The sequence below is a fragment of the Plutella xylostella genome, chromosome 13, assembly GCF_932276165.1.
Source record: "Plutella xylostella chromosome 13, ilPluXylo3.1, whole genome shotgun sequence".
In the NCBI taxonomy this organism is placed as follows: Eukaryota; Metazoa; Arthropoda; class Insecta; order Lepidoptera; family Plutellidae; genus Plutella; species Plutella xylostella.
The window spans coordinates 2,332,279-2,355,880 of NC_063993.1; the positions used below are offsets into that span (position 1 = coordinate 2,332,279).

The 23,602-nt window shown below is 39.6% G+C and overlaps 1 protein-coding gene across 7 annotated transcripts in view; it reads left to right on the top strand.

The window, feature by feature from the left end:
- LOC105395592 (venom dipeptidyl peptidase 4) overlaps positions 1-9,806 on the top strand; it is a 30,926-nt gene extending 21,120 nt beyond the window's left edge. For 2 of the 7 annotated variants that reach the window (XM_048624934.1, XM_048624933.1), the window contains exons 13-18: positions 1,391-1,569; positions 1,907-2,101; positions 2,877-3,034; positions 8,238-8,323; positions 8,777-8,902; positions 9,588-9,806. In XM_048624934.1, coding sequence (XP_048480891.1) covers positions 1,391-1,569; positions 1,907-2,101; positions 2,877-3,034; positions 8,238-8,323; positions 8,777-8,902; positions 9,588-9,677 — 834 coding nt within the window. In that variant the 3' untranslated portion in view covers positions 9,678-9,806. Of the gene's footprint in view, positions 1-49; positions 200-1,390; positions 1,570-1,906; positions 2,102-2,876; positions 3,035-3,391; positions 3,493-8,237; positions 8,324-8,776; positions 8,903-9,587 lie in introns of all 7 variants that reach the window. The other 5 variants (XM_048624935.1, XM_048624939.1, XM_048624937.1 and 2 more) reach the window with 5 other exon arrangements.
- Positions 9,807-23,602: the final 13,796 nt, after the last annotated feature.

The window sequence follows — 23,602 nt, forward strand, 5'->3', positions numbered from 1 at the left end:
CAGTATCATCAGACTATAGCACTGCTTGACGTAGACCTGTCCCAAAGTATACACCCTCTCCGCCGGCGAGGTGGCTTGCTTCACGTGCGAGATCCAAGATGGCTGCGGGTACAACGACGCCGTGCTAGCCGATGATGGACAGCTGGTGGCTGTGACGTGCGGCGGGCCTGGTGTTCCTCAGACCGCGTTGTATCATAGCGTGAGTATTCATCAGCATCATCAGTCTATAGCAGTTTACTGCTGGAAGTAAGCCTCTCCCAAAGCACGCCAATGGATGCGATCTACACAAACATACATAGGTACCTATATGCTCACGACTGTAATCCTTGAAGGGATAGTCAGAGGTATGCGATCTGTATCCGATAGCTATCTGCAACTAATCATTATCAATCTTTAACAAGTCGTTATCCCATCTAGCTGGAGGCGTCCTACACTACTTGAGTATTCCGTACGTGTGTAATCCGTTGTAGGATATGGGCTACACTGGAGGGCCATTCCGTGGTAAACGCTTGGCGGGCGGGTTGGACTTTGGCGAGCACATTGCTTAATTATTACTGGAAGTACTTATAAAGATTTGTATGTCTGTAAACTTGACAGTTAAAATAATGAAAGGCGATGTTTAAGTTATAATTTTTTGTACCAAAAGAGAAGTACCTACCTAGCAGTCAAATTAGTCATCCCCTCAAGCCTCACGTTCGCACAGATAGCCGCATTGGTGATAGCCCAACATTATTTTATTATCTAGCTACCCATAAAAAGCGGGCAGAAATCGTCAATATCCATACAAATCGCTCTATATGCGTAAAAATGAGTAACTATGTATGTCAATAATTCATTCAGAGCATTAACCTTGCATGTGTGTGAAGCAGCTGTATCGACGATTGCACCAAGTAGTAGGCACAACAGAGATAAACGAACGCTCGTGTTCTGTTTAATAGATAAACATGTTTACTTTAATCTCAACCATACACTTCACTTGATGTCTCAATGTGATATCATTACTATGTAGGTAGGTAGGTATTTTTATCAATGAATTGAAGGATTTTACAGCAGTGGCCTAAGTTAAAAATATTACTTTTGTAACCCAAATTGGAATTGGTGTGAATTGGTCTTCCCTATACAATGTCTTCCCGTACAACACGATTGACATCGACTTCCCCTACTAAAAATCTGACCCTTCGCCACTGCAATATAGTAGGTACCTATAAACCTTACAACCCGCGCCAGCGAACTTATGGCACCTGATCGACAAGAACCAGAGATCATATCGGGTACCCCCGAGCAAGTGAACGTGACACCTCAGCTGGATCTTGTGGTTGAGGTGCCAAGTTAACTCGCGCTGATTATAGACACAACGTCTCCCCTTATTAATCTCCACCCCTCCTTCCAGAACGGTTCCCTAGCCCTGGAATGGGAGAGCAACTCGGAGCTATCAGCTCTAGTCTCGGCCCGCGCCGTGCCGGTGACGCTGCGTCGCTCCGTGACGCTCGAGGGGTTAACTGCTGACGTGCTGATACAGGCACCAGCTGATTATGTGAACCGGACTGACGTGCCGCTGCTTGTCTATGTGTGAGTTTCATCAATAGCATCGGTGTAAAGTATTATTATCAGGGGAGGAGAGCATTGTAGAAGTATCAGAACTATACTTTGTAAAATATTTCTACATAAGTAGACTCACGAAGTACCGAGAGTTGTCAGGCAGTCGTTATTTTTTATGGGGTCTCGGGGGGACCCTATCGCGTTGTACGGCATTTTGAAGCAGCTGTGGCGTCTATTATAACCTTGTAACGTAACTTTACACCAGAGTAGTGTAACTAACAGCTTCAGTAAGTATAAGTTTCTGTACAAATAAAACAGGCCCATCCTGGCTAAATAACTAACTCCACGTTCCCACATAATGTTCCAGATACGGCGGCCCAGACACGGCTCTAGTGACCCACCAGTGGACCCTGGACTGGGGCTCGTCGCTAGTGAACCGCTGGGGCGTGGCGGTGGCTCGCATCGACGGCCGCGGCTCCGGGCTCCGCGGGGTAGAGAATATGTTCGCGGTGCATCGGAAGTTGGGCACCGTCGAGGTGGAAGACCAGATCGAGGTCACCAAGTGAGTGATTGCATTTTATGTAGAGCTATTGCAACTGAGTGAGTGATGATGCAAACGGAGAATAGGGTATAGTTTAATAGAGGTTGTAAATAGGTTCCGTAGAACTAGACATCTTCTACATTGGTGAGCCATTGGTTAGGTGGTTTAATCTATTGGGCTCGAGGCTCCGCGGAGTGGAAAATATGTTCGCCGTGCACCGGCGGTTGGGGACCGTCGAGGTGGAAGACCAGATCGAGGTCACCAAGTGAGTTTTCAGGGAAATTACTGATCTATATCGTCGTATAAAAGCTGTGAAAACCCATCCTTTAGGCACATCAGACAAGATCCTGTAGTAAAAAAGCGCAGCTCTAGTCACCCACCAGTGGACCCTGGACTGGGGCTCGTCGCTAGTGAACCGCTGGGGCGTGGCGGTGGCGCGCATCGACTTACTTGCCCCGCTTGTTTCATATGCAAATATAGGGTATAGGTTAGTAGAGGTTATGAATAGATTCCGTAGATCTAGAAATCTTCTACATTGGTGACTAATTAGTTAGTTGTTTTACAATACGAGTACATTGGGTTCTGGGCTCCGCGGGGTGGACAACATGTTCGCGGTGCGGAGCGCCCCCCAGTAGGCGCGGCGAAATCCGTGATACAGAGTAACTCCTGGCTGAGGTGGTGCATTCATTCATACATTCATTATTCATCTCTCTCTCCAGACACCTGCAACACACATTACATCTAAAAAACTTGCACCCTTTTCACCCCTTTTTCACCCTTATCAATCTCTCCACAGACACCTACAAGAGACCCTAGACTGGGTGGACAGCAACCGCACGTGCGTGTGGGGCTGGTCGTACGGCGGGTACGCGGCGTCGCTGGCCCTCGCTCGCGGCGGCGACGTGTTCCGCTGTGCTATAGCCGTCGCACCTGTTGTGGACTGGAGGTTCTATGGTCAGTGAAGACTGTACTACATTACAAATAGCAATAGATAGAAAGTCAAATTAAGACAAGGCATTATGATGTTGATGATGATTGAATAGGGCCATCCAGGAAAATATAGAGGATCGAAGATGCTGTTGCCACTCCTCCTATTCGGTATCTTTTCACAAATACGTAGTATTCTTTGTAAAATATAGCATTACTTCTATAACGTGTGATTTACAGACCCTTATAAAGATGATTTTCACTTGAAACCGAACAAATTACAAATAAAATACATATAGGTAGACTTGACAGCTGTCATAGGGCTCATGCTATATTTGAGAAAGTATAGTACTATTTACTCTACCGCACGTGCGTGTGGGGCTGGTCGTACGGCGGGTACGCGGCGTCGCTGGCCCTCGCTCGCGGCGGCGACGTGTTCCGCTGTGCTATAGCCGTCGCACCTGTTGTGGACTGGAGGTTCTATGGTCAGTGAACTGTACTTCATTACAAATAGCATTAGACGGACGGTCAAATTAAGACTAGGCATTATGATGACCAATCGTGTATAGAGGATCGAAGATGCTGTTGCCACTCCTCCTATTTTTCGGTATCTCTTCACAAATAGGTACGTCCTATGGACACCCTATAATTTGTAAAATATAGCATGAGTTGATGAGTTCTATAGATAATGTTTGATTAGCAGACCCTCATGCCAGGTAAATAAAGATGATTTTCACTTCAAACCGAACGAATGACCAATAAAATATATAAGTAGGTAGACTGGACAACTGTCATAGGGCTCATGCAATATTTAACAAAGTATATAGTACTATCTACTCTACCGCACGTGCGTGTGGGGCTGGTCGTACGGCGGGTACGCGGCGTCGCTGGCCCTCGCCCGCGGCGGCGACGTGTTCCGCTGTGCTATAGCCGTCGCGCCCGTTGTGGACTGGAGGTTCTATGGTCAGTTAATACTGTACTTCATTGCAATAGTTGGGTGGATTTCAACAAGTCCTAAAAAATCTTCATTTCCGTGGACTTTTTTATCTTAAGGTTTTTTATATTAGAAAAACGCTTTTATTAAAGTTTTTGTTAATGTTAGTGTTCTTACTAAATGGGTAGCAGATAAGTTAAAAACTTAACGAGATACAGATGATTAAAAATTTCGTGCCACGGCGATGAAACATGCGTTCACGGCAATGAAACAAGCGTCCACGGCAATGAAACAAAAGCCCACGGCAATGAAACAAACTTCCACGGCAATGAAAGAACTGCATACAATGGAAATGAAAGAATCAATCCACTGCAATTTTTAAAAAAGACTGTGAGGGAAACGCAAACCTAGACAGGCATGTATGGCAGAAATATTTGGATAGATATTGGAACGAAAGAAAGAACGACAGTATGTATAAAAAAATAAGAATTTAGTATGGAATTCTCTAAGTAGCATTGTGGGGTCCGTATTGCGACGTATAAAACAAAATGTTTCATTTCACACTAATAACGTTCACAAAATATAATAAACCTTACCTATAACATCTATATTTTTATAAGGTATAATACCCAATATTTATACTGTTCATTTTATGTAAAATTCATAAAATATACTATAATATGACATATATTCTCTGTGCTAAATTACACAACACCGGCAAAGCACCTAGCACCAAAATATAAACATAGGCGTGTGCGGTTAGGTGCACATGTTGGTCAGCTAAGCGTCTCCCTACATGGCGCCAATAATAATAACGCAGTCAAAACTCCGTTAGCGTCTCCCCATGTAGCCCTGCTTCGCTTTTGCTGAACATGTGCACTTAACCGCTCCTCTTCGCTTTTCTCGTCATCGCACCTATCTTTAGGTTGTGGTGCTAGAGGTTTTGATGGTGTTGTGTAATTTAACACACATTATGTGATATGATAGAATATTTTATGAACTTTATGCTAAATGATAGTATATTTTAATTGGTATAATAATATGAAATGTACATGTTGTCATCATCAGCCTATAATCATCCAATGCTGGACATAGGCCTCTCCCAAGGAGCGCCACAACACTCGGTCCTCGGTCTTCCGAATCCAGCCACTACCGGCTACCTGCCTATACATGCTATTTTGACAGCTATGTTGGTAACCTTAGTCCTCTGAAGTATAACTTCTTTTCTGATACCATCCATTAGAGAAACCCCAAGCATAGCTCTCTCCATAGCACGCTGAGTGACTTTAAATCGGTGGACCAGTCCCACCATCAGTGTCTAGGTCTCTGCACCGGGTTCCCCTCATCTCGCCTAATCTTTATTATCCTAAACTCAATTCGCATAACTCGTAAGGTCTAAACTTTTTTGGTAGAATCATCACTTTGTCAAGACTTATGTGGCATAAGACTCGTTTCGTCTAAAACTCTTTTGGCACAAACTTGAAACATCTAAGTCTCGTTTGCTCAAATTGTTCGTATTGGTATAATCTTGTTTCTCCTAATATTATCTTAAAAAATACTATATTCAGTATGTTTTAAATGTACAAATTGTGGTATTTTTCTCCTACATCCCGAAAATCACGATATTGAATGATCGAAAGTGAATGACCATTATAATTATTACAATCGCCATCAAACCCCATGGGATCGAAGCCTAAAAGTAGGTGCGACGACGAGCAAAGCGAGGAGGAGCATGTTAGGTGCACATGTTCGCCGAAAGCAAAGCGGAGCGCAGCGAAGCGTTACCCACATAGCGGAAAATTAAATACCTAATGCAAGGCACCAGTTTGCGCTATATAGGGAGACGCTTCGTCAAAGTTAAAGCCAAATGAATATTAGTAGTTTTTATAAGCTATGCCATAGTATTGTTAGGCTATTTGAGATTTGACCATACCGTTATTAGGCTAAATAAGATTATGCGAAATAACTTTTTACTAAACGAGATTTATGCCATACAATTTTCGGCGAAACGAGACTTTGACCAAACGTTACTATGCAATACGAGATTAGGCAAATAAATCTTAGGCCAAAAAAGGTAGAACCCTCTGCACCATATGTCATAACTGGCAGGGCGCAATGGTTGAAGACTGTTGGATGCGCCTTTCAGCCTCCTTGTCGAAGTTGCTTCTGCCTAGCCGAATAGTCTGCCTCAGGTAGTCATATTATTGCACAACTTCGATAGTTGTCTCACGAACGATCACCGGCTCCGGTTTTATGTGAACATTCTACATGACTTTTGTCTTGCCCAAGTTCATACGGAGGCCTACACGTTGCAAGCAGCATTAAGGCCACTTAGCATCCAGATGAGTTCCTGCAGAGATGTATGTTCTATTATATTCTATTCTACTATCTGTGGGAGGTGTAAGTACCTGCACCTGGCTCTCTCGAATGGGACCTTTGTGCAATGTGCATATCCCCAAGGTCTAAGCTGCTGCCTTTCTAAGCTTGGAACATTTCCCACCACGCTGGTCCACAGCGAGTTGGTGGGTTCACATATTATCTAGATGTGCTAAATCTATAGGTAGATATGCAGGGTTCTTCACGATGTTTTCCTTCACCGTAAGAGCGATGGTATACATTGTATTTAAATTCAAAGGAACACATTGGTACATGTCAGCGCCGGAATTCGCACCCGCTTTATTGAAGTGGGAAGCGGGCGCTTACCCGACTGAGCTACCACCGGTCTTATTTATACATAACGTTCATTATAATTATGTTGTGATTGTTATTATTAATGTAATATTATATATTTCGTTTTTATACATCGCGATACGCACCCGTTTTAACGCACTGCAAAAAGAGGTAATTTGACTAGTTCTGTAGGTAATGTCAGTGATCGGTATTACCTGTATTACAGGTAAAAGATATGTTACTTTGCCTAATCATACATACCACGGCGATGAAAACATAAGTCACGGAAATGAATAACCTGGCCACGGAAATGAATAACATAACCACGGCAATGAATACAAATTATTTTACAAGACATGGCAATGAAATTTTTTTCATTGCCGTGGCTTTTTTTTCATTGCCATAGCAAATATTGGCCACGGAAGCCACGGAAATGAAAGCATGGCGATGAAAATCAAGGCATTAAATATAAATAACTAAAAAAGTATTAACTATTCGAAGAAATAAACACTTTATAAGGTAAATATTTTCAAAAAGCTTTCTTTTGAATGCTTACTCTAGAAGACAAACTTAATTTTATAGAAGTTATATCTATCCACGGCAATGAAAGAAAAAATGTCCAGTCCCCAAAATTTTTACTGATTTTCACTATAGCGCAAAAACGCGGGCACCAATGTACCTCCTTCCACGTCGAGCAGTTAGGCGACACTTGTAAGAAACGATTAGCGCACTGAGGGGGGCACCCAAGTTCATAGGTAAAACAATAGCCTTGATCATGTTTAGGACACGGCAATGAACAGAAGTTCTGGGACACATGAATTTTCACTTACCGTTCGTTATATTCTTTATATATTTCAATAAATGTATTCCGTGACAATACTTTAACTATTAATGTATCAAATGAAACTAAGTTTAACTATCAATACTCAATATTTTTTCATCAATGAAGAATAATACAAAACGTGGTAACATGGGGACAGACACGGCAATGAAAGATTTGGGGGTATAATATATTTTTTTTAAATATCCATTAATCCTATTAATAAAATTTTTAGTGCTACACATAGATAACTATTTCACTTAACCGGAAAAAAATATTAGAAAATTATAACTTGGTTTTTTAGTACCGATTTCATTGATGCCACGCAATTTTTGGCCGCGGGAAATTCACCCAGTTGTTAAAAAAAGGCAGGCTTTCGAAGCAAGAGCGTCGTCGAACGTCGCGCCCGTTGTGGACTGGAGGTCAGTGAACTGTACTTCATACGGAATATCATGAGATCTATCTCAGTTAAGGGTTTCGTATTTTCAAAGCCAGTATTTTAATCAGAACCTCATAAATAGCATGAGATAAAGGTCAAACTAAGGTATCATTTTAACCAATACCAAAAACTCTTGCTCTCGTCGAGACTTATCATCTCTGTTGCAAAATTTACTGTCTCTATTGCTATTGATGCGTTTGATATCCACCATGGTACGTATACGTAGATACGCATAGCTTAGCACTGTTAGGAACGTATTTCTTTCACATATAAATCAGTCAATCGTATTGCCATTGCCGTAACAATGTTTGTTAGATTCACGAAAATGATTCCTTATTAAATGTTGTATGTCCATTTCTGGTTTCAGACACCATATACACGGAGCGGTACATGGACACGCCACAGAACAACCCGGCCGGGTACGCCAACTCCACGCTGCTCACTGAAGATGTGGTGAGTGAATATTTGTTTCTATTGGTTTATGGGAATGCCCTTAGGCTCCCTATGCACATCGCACAGGAGGTTTGCTTAGCGCCTAGCGAGTCACCAAGCGTGTATCTCAGAAAAACCAACATTCTAAAATCTTCGTAAACGGCCGCATTGCGCGCTTGGCGCCTAGCGAGTCGCTTAGCGTGTAATGGCACTGCTTGAAGAGTCATTTATCCAGTGAACATGTTATAGAAGCTGAACTTCTTTCGTGCAAATATGGAGAAACTTCTGTACACCATATTGTACCTATAATAAGAACCACTTAACTAGATTAAAATGTTCCATAAGCCATTCGTCAAATCCCCTTGCAGTGCGGGGTAAAGTACAGGTGAAATGTATCAGCATACACAGGCGCCCGCCATTTTATTCTGGCATATTTATTCTTTCATAATACGACAACTATGCTCCTATCCCCAGGTCACAGCATACCGCAGCAAGCGCTACATGCTGGTGCACGGCACGATGGACGACAACGTGCACTACCAACACGCCATGCACTTGTCTCGCCTGTTGCAGCGCTCTGATGTCTACTTCACGCAGATGGTAATGTCCTCCTACGGTGAAGGAAAAAATCTAGATTTGTGAACCCACCAACGCGCATTGGGCCAGCGTGTTCCATGCTTAGGAAGGCAGTTTAGACCTTGGGGATATGCACAACGGTTCCATTCGAGAGAGCCAGGTGTAGGTACTTACACCCCCACAGAGAATAGAATAGAATGTCCTCCTAGCCGAATTACGACCACGGCGGCCAATCTCGTTTGAGATCAGCCATGTACGCCGGAGTAGATTATAGTGCCCAAGTGTGTGCGCAGTACATAGGAGCACTCTCTGTTCCATCACTCTCATAGCCCAATGGGACGGATTGACCGACACGACTTCTTGTCAAATGAAATGAAATCTAATGAAATCTTTCTGTATAACCCTATAATATGAACTGTCTCAGGAAGGCAGTTTCAGGCAGCTTGGACCATTTCCTACCTCGCTGGTCCACTGTGAGTTTTCCGGTTTTATGAGAGCGATTGTATAAAATTCCGAACTCATTAGTGGGATTTGAACCAGCTTTATCATTAGATTCGGACTTTTACTCGACTGAGCTACCACCACTCACCACTTTAGTACGGTCAGGTGCAGAGAAACCTAAGCCAACTACCATAGTAACAATGCTTCTGAGAGGGGCCAGGTTTTTCTGCCCCTTACTGTACCTCATTTTGTATTTCTATATCCACAGAGCTACACAGACGAGGACCACGCACTAGTGGGAGTGCGGCCACACTTGTACCACGAGCTAGAGCGGTTCCTGCAGCAGAACATGCTGTAGATGAGGAACGCGACCGGCAGACAGGGACACCCTGTATACAACGTCAGCGGTAGTCAGAAGCAAAGAGTTTCGAAGTGGTGATGAATAGGGATAGTAATCCTGTATGCGAGTTGAAAAAATAAGATCCTTGACTTATACCTTGATCTTTAATTCGGCGGAATTTAAGTGATGCTACTAAAAAAGCTCTTAACCGAATAAAGGAAAAATTTGGATCCATTTCAGGGCATTAAAAAAATAAAATGACAGATAATGTATCGAATTAATATTAATTACTTTATTTTATTCTTTAGCTGGCATCACTTCCTACTAAATTCAGGGATAGTAAACCTTTTTAATCGATTTCAAAAAAAGATTCTCTACTACACTATATTTGGTAGGGGAGACCGGGGCAAGATGAGATAGCTAAGACAAAATTCGTTATACAAGGAAAATTAAGCTCTTTAGTAACATTCTTAAACATAAGAGATAACTATTATACATTTCTCTATTATAATTAAACGTTTTAGCATGCCAAATCACAGAACTTTTTTGGGAAAATAATGAAAACATAAACTCGACGAATTTCCCGTTTTGCCCCATGACTGGGGTAAGATGGGAAACGCTTTGGGGCAAAACGAGTACGCTTTTTAATCAGGTAGACAAATGTGTGCCTCTTCGTCCTCCTCATCTACTCCAGCACATGAGCGCCCAACCGTGGCAGACGCCGCAGATGAGCCAACCTTCGGTTCAATCAAAGTATATAAGTACCCACAATAGATGCAGGCACTGTCATCATCCTCTTCTTGGGGTGAACTATCTTCCGATTCTGTTTCTTTTTTGTACCTTTTGGTTTGACGTTTTTTCTGCAGGTTTTCCTTGTCAGTTGTCTTTTTCATCTTCTTTGCTGTCTTTTTTTCCAGGTTTCTTTATTTTTTTCTATTATAGTATGCATATTATATAGTATGGGATAGTATCCCATTATGCCCCGTTCATTTTGCCCCAATCCACACGTAGGTAAAAAGACGAAATAATTCGATCCTCAAACTTAACCAGCGAATAAATCTGGTTTGTATTTAATGTTTTGGACACCTATAAAAAGCTCAGGATTAAAATAATACATTAACACAGGTAATTACGTGTCTGCACGTCAGTTTTCGAAATAAATATCGCGTAAGAACACTTACAATACTTATCATTTGTTTCTCTCTGAAACGCAAAAACGAGTGCTAACCTATTTGCTCTGCTTGGACGCACTAGCGGAGAGCAAAGATCTTCCAAATGGCACTATCCCCGCTTCGAACACGATTACTATACGAGCACACAAGCTCCCTTCCCGTTCTGCCCCGGACTTCATCTTGCCCCGGTCTCCCCTACGTCATAATGTATGTAATATTATTGGGACTGCACAATAAACAAATAAACTTACAAAATTTTGATGTATTGTATGTTTATATTTATTTTGGTATATGTTTGTCCACGCATATCTCCGAAATAATTGAACCGGTTGCCATTAAATTTTTTTATTGGCAGTCTTAGTTTCATTGCTTTGTAAGATCCATATTAGAATACGCTTCAACTGTTTGGAATCCCCAGTATCAATGTCACATTGATTCAATTGAACGAATTCAGAATAAATTTATTAAACGTCTAAATTACAAGTTTATAGAATATAATGCCAGTTGTATATCCTTAGAAACTCGAAGGGAGCACCGTGACCAATTATTTTTGTTTAAGCTGCTTAACAATCATATTGACTCGCCCTACCTGGTGAGCAGGCTGTCCCTCCGGTGCCCGCGCTTCTTGTCTCGGTCCGCGGGTAGACTGTTCTCCACGCCTGTGTGTAAACGGAACTACACCGAAAACCGTTTCATAATAAGAGCGTGCAACAAATATAATACCACATATAATAAACTGGACTTGTTTAATACAAGCCTAAACTGTTTTAAGAGATTGCTTTCAAAACAAGAGGGTAATAACATTAACATTAACAGGTAAAATTAAAATTAATATTTTATAGTATTACTGTACCTATATATATATATATATATATATATATATATATATTATTATTTATGTATGTATTCATAAATACTATACTAAGGTATATATGTAAGTATATAAATTATATATTATGTTATTCAAATCTATAAAACAAATTAATAACTTACAACTAAGTAGATTAATATAACTGAGATATTTAAGTTCTAATAATATGTTAAAATGTATTAAGTAATTATAGCTTTTTCTCTGTAACAACGAAAGTACCAAATTATTGTTTGTGAAAACTTTACTGGCCTATGTACTATTCATTTGATAAGTAACATTATGTATTAAGCATGCTGTTTGTTTTCCAAGAAATAAATAAATAAATAAATAAATAAATTTCATCATAATCGGTTAGTATTGGGGGTGAACACAATTAGTAATGATTAGAGATTTTAATAATCAACTATATTAATTTATACTTTTCTATTTTTCTTTATTTATTAATTTATAGGTACTTTAATTATATTATGTTTGTGATGAAAAGGGACGTAATTATTACTCACCGTAGGTAAATACCCCTTTTAATTTGGAGCACCGCATTTAATAAAATGGATACAATCACTAACAAATAAGATGTATAGACTCTGATGTTCAGGGTCACTCTCTAAATCGACGAACGAACGAACAAGAATTGTCACGCAATCGGCACGCTTAATACAACGAGATAGATCCCTAGTTCGCGCAGCGCTCCGAAACTTCGGAACAACAAATATGCAGCGATAACCACGACTCTATTTTGTTGTATTAGGCTTGCCGATTGCATGACAGCTCTAGTTCGTTCGTTCGTTCGATTTTAGTAGTGGCCCTTCAAACTCGTATTGAAAAAAGTGCCCCGCCAAAAAAGGTTTGTGATCTCTGACATGTCAAAAGTTGATAACTGTCAGAATTCCGCCGAATTAGAAATCAAGGTATAGAGTGGATTTTTCAATGGTCAGATAAATTATATGAAAGGAATAAATTTGTTGCTGTCACTTTCTAATCATCAGAAATTATTCCTCATATTTTTTACCTGACTATTAAAAAATCAGCCGTTCGTGGCGGTATCGGACTTGCAATTGCAACGACGTGAAATAAGTACCTAAGGTTATTAAATTAAGTTTTGACTTTTAACTTGCTCAGTGATTCCATGATTATCTTTTTTAACGATATTATTACTATACCTACAAACTGTAGAGTTTTTGTAGGTATTGTTCAAAGATTTTGTAAATAATTCAATGTGTTTCATAATCTTTTTCTATCTAGATATTTAAGACAAAATTTAAATACTTATGTCTTACCTACGTTTGTAAATATTTACTTACAATTTACAATGTACATTATTTATTATCAGAAAATGTGGATATTGTTATATTTTATTGTCATTTTAAGTGTTACATGACCAGTTTTAAATATTTACTTTATTAGCTCCATGTGCCAAATAGCGACTTGTGTAGGTACCTATATACTTATTATTGTACAAGTATTCCGAATAGGTATAAAAAGTACTTATACAATGTATTTACATTGTATATTACCTACTCTATACTTAGTAAATATTTTCCAGAGTTACCTACAGTAATAATAATAATAGTCGTATATTACTAAAAACTTACCAAATAAGTTTGAACTATATTGTTTTTAAATATATTGATTCGTATTTTGTATAGGTTTAAAATGTAAATATTTGCACAGATGGTACTATGAGTACACTATACAAGTATACAGGTAGAGTTTTATTTTACTTAAATAAAAATAGTTTTTTACACATTTGTTTTTGAGTAGTACTTACTACGACTATTCCGTCTTCTATGATTTCTTTTCTTTCACTTTTATGTCCAAATGGAAGCTGTTAAAAAAAAAACCAAATACGTAACAATCGATCGGTTTTTGTCCGCATCGGAAATTTTGATAAATATTGTGAAGAATGAGCAATAATAAAATAACGAAAATAACATAGTTGAACATATGCAAAGCGGTTATTTGGGGTGAGTTTAAGAATATCACTGTGAATAGGTAAGAAATACTTACTTTATTATACTGTTGCTTAGTACCCATTATGATAACAACACCTATCAATTAACATTTTATGAGTAATTTTAAAGTAATAAATTCCGAATAACGACTAATTAAAGATACGCAAACCTGCATTCTACAAAATATCCCGGAGCGTCTCCAGCTATGGAAACGATACTCGGAGCGCACTGAGCGGCCTCGCTGTGGCCACGGCTTTATTGATTGCGTTGCAATAAACCTGCCGATTTCGCACGGCAACTCTCGGAAATTTCGTTAGAGTGATCCTCCTAAAGCTAACAGAGTTTCTACAATTCACTGAAGTCATAACTACTGAATAAGTCATAAACCACACATCTATAACCTGCACTCTTTGTTCGTCAGTTTATTTTCAATTGCAAATGCTCGCTTTCAATTGAAAAGAGTGAGCTCGTTTTGATGACTCGCTTCCTATCGGCGGGAACTTAATTGCTTTCTATGCTATTGTTATCGGGTGGCTTAAAATTGAGTTGCAAAGTTGCGATTAATTGAATGTGCATAGAAGGCGTCGGTGGCGGCAGGTCTCAGGCATATCGCCATTCACAGGCACCTGCCTCCGTGGCACAATAGAACTTTCACCAAGGATATAAAATGAAAAAAAAAATGGAAAACAAGTTGCACGCTCTAACACACACATACATGCGAGTAAGTAAAGTCCTAATAACAGAAGTTTCAGACAACTTTTGTTTCGTTTTCTAAACGAACTGGCTTGAACAAAGGTGTACCTACCTGCACCTACACACACCTATACCATATTTTATACTGAACCACACTGAACTTAGCTTAGCAGAACATGCTCAAGGAATCAAATAATATTTAAGTAAACTGATAAAGAATACTTGTTCAAAATGGAGTTGTTATGAATTTGATTATGTTTCAGTTATAGCTTGAAATAAGTGTAAACTACGATATTGAGTTTACTTTATAGCTTCTGACATAACGGGCATATTACCGTGTGTTCTATAACCGTGTTCACCGCCACTAACTTAATTTATTACTCACTAAACTAGTAATTACCTGAATAAATTCACTAACTAACTTAATTCGATCTTGTTAATGTAAATAGCACCTGTTGCTAATGGCTTTCCGTGTCAAGCGAGCTTTTAGTTAGTACGTGATAAAAATATGTTAGTTTGAAGTGTTAAGCGGCAAGTGGCTTGAAAGTGGAAATTAGCACGAACAGGTGGCCGCCGGGCCGCTCGAGAGATGAATTATAACAAGTCACACCGACTGTACAGTCTACTACAGAAAATGTACAAGTAATTATAAAATTATACCTTATCAAAACCAAAATGCAGTCGCTATCAATTCTTAGATTTTGTCATTTGTAAAGTTATGCTTTGACTTTGACAAGGTAGGTGCAAAAGTTGAACACTTATTTCTGAAGTTGTCTGTACCTGGGGACGCTCTTCACTTCAATACTTGTTATCAGTTCTTGCGCTGAACGTGATCTGAAAGTTAAGAGCAGCTCACGACCAACTACTGCCATAGTTCGCGCGATGAAGGTGAGATGGTCATAGTTAGCATGAGGGGTTCTGGCATAATAATATTTTATAAGTAAGTACTTGTCATAATTTTTTCGACAAGTACAATAGTGACGACATGTAAGTAAACATTGCTAAAAATATACATATAATAAACGCGAACATTTTAGAGTATGGATGTCTGTTTCACGTAAAAACTTCTACTTATACAAATTTTCATGAAATTTGGTATCCTGAAAGTACACAGACACCCTACTTTTTAACCCGTCATACCCACAGGTGGAAAAGCACAGCACAGCTCGCTTTCAGCATCAAGTAAATAATACAACCATGTTGTGAATTTCCATTTCAAACCACGACATAAAGTTACCCACTCCAGACACTGAAGGTTTAAATATGAAGGTAGATGTGCTTACGAAACATTCTCTCCTAAAGCTTTAATTAAAAAGGCGCTGTTAAATGTAATGGCGGCTCTAAACGCCGAGCCCTCGCCCCCTACACCGCAAGTGAGATGTGATACCGGCAGTACCTACCTACAGGTACCTATAGGCAGGTACCTACTGGAGTCCCGAGCACCTCCTTCAAATTTATGCGCCCCGCTATCATTCCTCGCTTAATGAACACCAACACTAAACGCATAGCAGGCCCCAATTCTCAACCGCACGCCTTTGGAAGCGTGTGTCGATGTTCATTGCAAAATTGTCACAATTATCATCAGCGATGACGAAGCTTTTCAGCTACAAAGGCATTATGCGATTTGCATACCTAATACGACGCAGTCTTTATTTAATCGGAACAGTGTTTCTGCGTTCTTCTACGTGCTGCTATTAAGTCAATTACTCCAGGAGTCCATGTACAGATTAAAATATAATACTTAAATAAGTTACTGCGATACCTAATACCTATAGGCAATTTCAAAGGCGCGGGCGGTAACGTTAATGGCTGCAGTATCGCTGGTAAATAATGAACCTCTGCAAAGTGATCGCAGCAAATATTAAAAGCAGACAATAAGGCCCTGGGCCCACAGCCGTGCGTGCCTGCGCCACACGTGTGGGAGCCATCGGAATGAGCGAGATATTGCTTCCGAGAAATAAATTATTATTGCGCACCGCATTCTCACTGAATGAAGGATCGAGCCGGAGCTTCTCGCGAACAAAAAATAAAAGCGCACAATTCTAGCCACGATTTACGGCCCGGGCTCGTCTCACCGCGCCGGGGCGGGCGGCGGCCGGGGCGGGCGGGCGGCGGCTCAGACTTGCAATTCCCGGGAAAAGCATTTCCACGCGACCGCGTCCAATTCATTTAGAAGACATCTGCGTAGCTGCTGCTGCTAAAAAATGTATACTTCGGTATACAGCCTGCTGAAAAACAGACAGTGTTATTGTATTGCGGCAACACAACTTGCTCTTCTCTTTTCAATCTATATTCATATTCTCAGCACTTGCTTTACAACAAATAGAATCGGGGAAAAATACATGGTTACTTATTAGTATTTTTTAAGTTTAGAGTACTAACATATTTAGCAACATCCTGTACTTACATACAGCATTCGTGAAGAAGAAGAATGTGACGTGAGCGCGGCGCACATCTCATACATCAGTGTTGAGGGCAACCGAGCCCTCCGCCGAGTGTTATGAGGACATGTCCCGGTAATTTATGCTGAAATGCGGTAATGAAGGGCGCCCCACCTGGAATGGGGCCGGACACGCGATGGATGGGCCGAGAGCGCCGAAAATGAGGGCCGAATGGTGCGTAATACTTCATTAAAATAAAAGTAGATAAATGTTAGTAAACACTTAAGAAAAAGTACTTAACATTATTTCGTGTGACATGGATCGGAATGTTAACATTTAAAAAATATCTGTTAAGTAGTTTTAGTCGTAAACTCGTAATTCAAAAAGTAAACTCGTCATTAACATTTATGTTTTCAGGCAAAACCAAAGTTAAAACCATCAGGATTTAAACTAAACTAATAACTAAGTAGGTAACGATTCTCAAAACGGCATCAGCCGTCCTAATAGCTTTGTTGTTTGTTGTGGGGCGAAGTTTGTAGTATTTTAGTCCCTTTACCCTTTGACAGCGAATGACACAATACGATCCTTTAATAACAAAGCAACGCCGGACGAGTCCGGGCGACATCTGAATAAATAAAGGTGCAAATTCCGCTCAATCTGTCTGATGGCCGCAACGGCCCCGCGCGAACATCCTGTAATCTACCTACGTACTTTAACTAACGTACTATTTTTGTTTTTAATTTTAAACCAATCAATACATATCATTGAAAATCCTTTCAGTGTAACATGAAAGCGACTGAAAAACTGCACATCTGTGTCACTACTCACTGCTGAAAAACGATTTTCAGATATATTTTTTACACTTCATCATATTTTAGTCACCGCAAATTGACTCGTGTTGTATTTTGCAATTCAAATTGGTCATTTTACAAAATATAAAGCCTTCCGCGCCGCACTGTAAATGCTTTCACAGTGAATTAAATAATGATATTCCGAAAGTTTCTGGGTAAAATTGATGTCATAAATAAACCAGAATGTTTAAAGTATTATAATATTGAACTAAGTTTTTCATTTTCAACTTTTCCGCTCGGTACAGTTTCCCTCTTCAGAGGACCCTTTATCTACATAATGATTCCGTCGCAAGTCGCCATCGCTTTCACTTGTTTGTCTGCTCCGTATTGTACGGTATACTGTGCTTCATCGATGCCATTTTCGCCTGAATGTTATCTGTTGTTGTCGATCTTGTGAATAATAGGTGAGCTGATAGCATCTCACTTTGGTTCCGGCAAGGTGCGAGGCGTACTGGCACCAGGTATAGGTGTCGCAGGCAAATTGTAAGATCTCGCCGTTTACATACGGCGTCGTCAGTTTACAAACGCTCGCTGTTTTGTAATTTGCCGAAGGCATATTGATAACTCGTTCAAACGTTCTGATTTCGACGTTAGTTGCAGTTTTAGGGTGACCATGATAAAACACAGTTTGAACTTTGAATAAATGGAAAAATCTGACTTTCAAGTAAGACTTTTTACTTTTGTTTTCTAAAGTAGTTACCTAAGCAGGTACTACATAAGTTAAAATATTTAATAAAAAGATACATTTAAATAAAAAACTTAGTCATTTATACAGAACAATAAAACTAGGCATTTCCAGATAAAAACAAACACTGGTGCCCGAATGCGCTAAACTTAGGAAAACGAATTACTAAAGAGTTTACTTAAGAATTTATAAAACTCTAAATTAATATCCTGCATGTGTCCTCCGTACACCGGGATCTATGGATAACGTAGTAGTTTTTAGGTGCGGGATAACCTCAAAAACTTTGTCATTTGTCTACGGCCTTTTTACTTTAAAGTCACAATTATTTGGTGAAAATGCTTCTACACTTGTAATATTTGCACTGTTTTGAGTATTTATTGAGTCACAGAACCACTATTTGATGCCATTTTTATTGTTGTGTTCAACAGCGCCGCGCGTGGTAAGAAACAGAACTAAATTCTTCAATTTGCCGCGGCATTATGTAAACGGCGTATGGATTGTCAATGAAATGTTGTGGCATATTATAAAATGACACGGCAATATACATTTTGCCTTCGGCATATTACAAAACAGCGAGCGTTTGTAAACTGACGACGCCGTATGTAAACGGCGAGATCTTACAAAATGCCTGCGACATAGGCATTCCCATCATTATTAATGACTTCAGCTCGTTAATGCAAAGTTTTTCATGATGGTGACAACTTTTTATAGAATACGTATAAGTAAGTAAGTACCTAACTTTACAATCAAGGCTACAATCCGTAATAGCTAACTGATTAAGTATATAAACAAAGTGATATTATTTTGTTTTATGAAGAATATTAGTAAATGCTATCTAGATTCAATTATCCAGACAAAATAAGAATACACAGCGTCCACACGTATTTGGTTATATTTAGGTCCACAATTGGACGGAATGTGGTCACAATAAATATTTAAACGTTTCGCCCGCGTCCGCGCGCTGAAGAATATTTGTGATTCAAATGTAACATTGTGGACTGAAGGAACGTTTCGAATCATTTCATTTATAATGTCCCGGTTGCCGGCGACTTCTGTTTATTCGCGATTCGTGAACTTGAACTTTCAAAGTGATTGTGTGCCTGCAGTCTTGTATAAATTATATACAAGAAAGCATCTTTGTAAATTTAAGATTTTCTCTGTTACCTATACAAGCTGAAGAAGCTGAACCAGTTCCATTTACTAAATTATGCATATGATACCTCTTTTGAAATGCTGAAGTTTGCTGGAATTCGGCACATGATTAGTTGACGGCTTGGCGTTTTAAAGCCTCGTATTCACTAGGCGACAAATTGTCGCAGAACCTGTCTAGGCACATGTCGTCTACGTGTCGCCGCGACGTCGCGCTCTGTTCTGCGACGTCGCACGCGACAATACAGCGACATCTACGTGTCGCAGAACAGGTTCCGTGTTTTGGCTCGCGAGACAGAACTTCCTGCGACATCAGTCTAGCGCATAGAGTATATTTTTTTTACTAGGTCTAGCGACCGCTGTTGCAGAGTGTGGACGCGTGCGCGACTTCTGTATCACGACATGTTACCAAAATGTTCTGAGAACACGCACCGTAGATGTTCTGTAACAGTCTCAGAACTTGTGCCCTAGTGAATTCGAGGCTTAAACCTCCATATATTTCATACCTCCGTATGTATATGGTGCAGACCGAGTGCCATACATAACGTGGCACGATATGACCCAAGTCAAAGCTGGCTGGAGGACGCTCGACCACTCCACGGCTCTCTGAACCTCAGAGGCGAGGGGCGAGGGGGGAGGGGCACGTAGGAACTCACAGGAAGAGTAGGTGCACTTTACCAGATTTCACATGCTTGTTCCAAAAAGGCTCATTTTGCATACATATACGAGACCCTGTCTGGTGTATCTTGTAGGCTTGTTTTGGAGTGAACGTAGAGGATACATACAAAGTACATAATTATCATCTTGTAGGGTATTAAAAGTAAGAGATATCACTGTCAGAGATAATGTCCCTATGCCGGGGATGTTCGCGATGTATGGTGATAAATCTGTGTAAGATCCGCCCCCGCCCCCGTCCCCGCCCGCGCCCCCCGCGGCCCCCGCTAGTTCCACGGCTCATTTATTACATGGTAATGCCGACACTCACTAACCGTGAGCCATGATCCTGAAACATCCGGATAAACCTACTAGCAGACTCATATAATGGACTGTGCAAATGTAGTTTTTCCCATTCTGTAGTATGTATTGGAACTACATTCTAAATAAGTACTAACCCTGAAATTGATAGACCGTATTGTAATTACAACAAGATTAAAATTTACTTTGAAACACACGAGTTTCGACGGTTTGACGCCAGTCAAAGTACACCCGAATCCGCGTTGTTCTATGTTCGTATGTTAAGACGTCAATTTTAAACCCATTTTAAAGTGTCAAAAAGCTTTATGAATTGGGGGTGAATCGGGGGTTATTATTTTTGACATAACGCCACGCTAACTATTCGTAATTTTCAGAGCTTCCGGTTTTCTTCATTACATTATAATTATTATTTATTCTGAACATAATTCAGTTGTTTCAATTGTTACACACATCACGTGTAATTAATAGCTGCCAGCTGTTCTGTAATGGTAATTGGCGAGAGTGCTGCACATTGGTACATAAACACACTCATTTATGTCCGAACGCGCTAACCGCGTACTATTTAACATAATCCAATACTACTCGTAAGTTATAGTATGTTGTATGTAAATTAAAATCGAACTGGCCTATTGCGTGAATATGTATGAAATGTTAAGCAGTTACGTACAAGTGCGTTATGATGGTGATTTATTAACCCTTCTGACAGATTTTATAAAAATAAAAGTATATTTTTTTTGTTTGTATTTGTATTTTGTATTCCGAGTGTTATTTAAGTGTGCACGTCCGACGCTCCCTGGGTAACTCATCCACCGTGACAAACGCTGGTACAGGTAGTGTGTATGTCCTAGTGTTTGTCACGGAATGTTACCGCCGCGATATTAAGTTTCAGTAATGCCATTCCAAACTAATGTTCACCCATGGAAGTAATACTCTCATCTCGTCTCATTAGATAAGGACTAACATTAGAAATAAGGTAAATTGTATACTAACACGTTGGATGATTTCCCAAATAAACTGTTTATTATTATTATTATTAATACGTACTAGTACTTCCATGCGTTTAGCTCAATAGTAGGTATTATTGTCGGTGGTTCTTGACCCCGATCAGGTTTGATAACAACATCCCATACTGTAAGTGTGCGACTCACGTGTCTGTGATACTGCAATATACCTTAAATATGGTATAAAAAGTCCATCAGTGATATGAATCGGCTAGAATAAATAGATAAAGCGCACGGCTGAAACATCACAGGAGGATTACTCTATACTGACAAAATACGAATGAACGAGAGCTACCGTGAAATCGGCATGTTTAATACAACGAGATAGAGCCGTGGCTTCGTTTTTCGTCATATAGAGTAACCCCCCCAGGCCCGGCGGCTCGCGGCTCGCAGTGGCGACACATCGACGCTTCGGCTGAAGATTAGCGCCCGCCTGAATTATTCAGCAGCCGGATTATTCATTTACACGCGTCCGAGCTTTCCCCCCCTATATACCGTACTGCTATACACATAGGAGCGACAATTGGTCCACACGTCGCTCAACTAAAGAGTAAACTGACCATATCCGGGCCGCAGTGGGTCTGTGAACCCTTCGGTTCTAATTGCGTTTGTGTGTCGGCTGGAACACACGTATTAGCATTTAAATGTGCGACCCGTTCATCAGAACTCGGTATTGTGCCTGCCTGTAACCTGTGAAAAATATTCCATTGTACCATTCGCTATCTATAGTCTGTTTTTTAATCTCAGATACTAATTTGTCAGGTTCTGAACGGTTCATCACCAGTCGATTGTCCCGCCAATAGAACGATTCGTCACTGTAAGTACCTGAGATAAAAAAAACAGAATTTTGCTTATTTTGTACAAACTGGAAAGAGTATTTTATAAACACGTGCACTGTGTGGGTGCTCTGTCAGCCACCGCTCAACAAAGGCTAAAGTCTTTTGAATCCGACTATAATAATAATAAGCCTTTCTCTTTGTGTTCCAACTTTACTGATATTATCAAAACTATTACATGAGGGTATTAAACCTGAAGGGGAGAGGGCACATTCTGACTGAAAATAAATTGTCTTAGATAACGTTTATGAAGTTTATAGAGATTTTTTTTCCTCGAGCCGAGACCGAGCCGGCTTACTTATTTCTAGCACGTAGAAAGCTCCATTATTTTGTAGAGAAATGTAAACGTCGCTTTTTATTCCCTGAACGCAAAGTTACTTTGATTTTCGCTGAGTCGCAGTAAATCGTGACAGAATTGAATCTTATACTTTTTGCCGACGTCTCGAGGTGTCAGCCGGTGATTCTGAATATTCAACGATGCCGTAAGAATAAGGACACATTGATTCATTGATTTTCTTTTGCTTTTCCAGCAATCATGAGTTCGTATTTCAGAATTATTATTATTTTTTATTAAACAATAAAGTGTTAAGCAATATAATACTCGTATACTTACACATTACAAAAGATTTCCCACAAAACATAACCAATATTTTCGGTTTTCCTAAAGTGTTAAACTTTTTTATTATATACAGGGTGGCCCAAATAGTGACGTCCAAAGGAAAATGTTTGATTCCTTAGGACAACGGGTAGCCAAATCACCCCCATGTATGTTCAGCAATTTTTAGTAGTTTATTAGTTATGATTTTTTTTCCATTTTTTCTACGAAAATCGACCTCAGTGGATTAATTATGTTTTATTATTTTTTGGATAACTTTTTTAAAGTATTTTTTATTTTTGCGTCATCCTCTTAAGTTGTTCTTTTAACCATAAAAGTTTCAGCTTCCTAGCTGTAATGTAAGTTAGTTATTTTTTTATCGAAAGTTCGAACTTTACGATCGATGTAAAGAAAATTTCTTGCGTAGATGTAGGTTGTGTATTGCTATGGGAGGTCGCCATTTTGAAAATTTGTTGTGAGTAAATGTGTAAAATAATTAGTAGAGTTTATTTACTTATTATTAATAGTAAAATTATCTCATAAATCTTATAACTCACACTAAAACATTTTACTAAGAATTTACATAAAAAAGTGTAACTTAAATTTAAAAAAAAAGTAAATATTTTAATTTGCCCTTTAATTTGATACATTTTCTATCTTAATTAGTCCTTAAAAATGACATAACAGGAATATTTCAACTTTCTGAAAGAATTTACTAATTAGGTAATTTCCACCCAGGGTACCTTTGATGGCTTTTTTCTCCAAATAATACCCCATTAAGC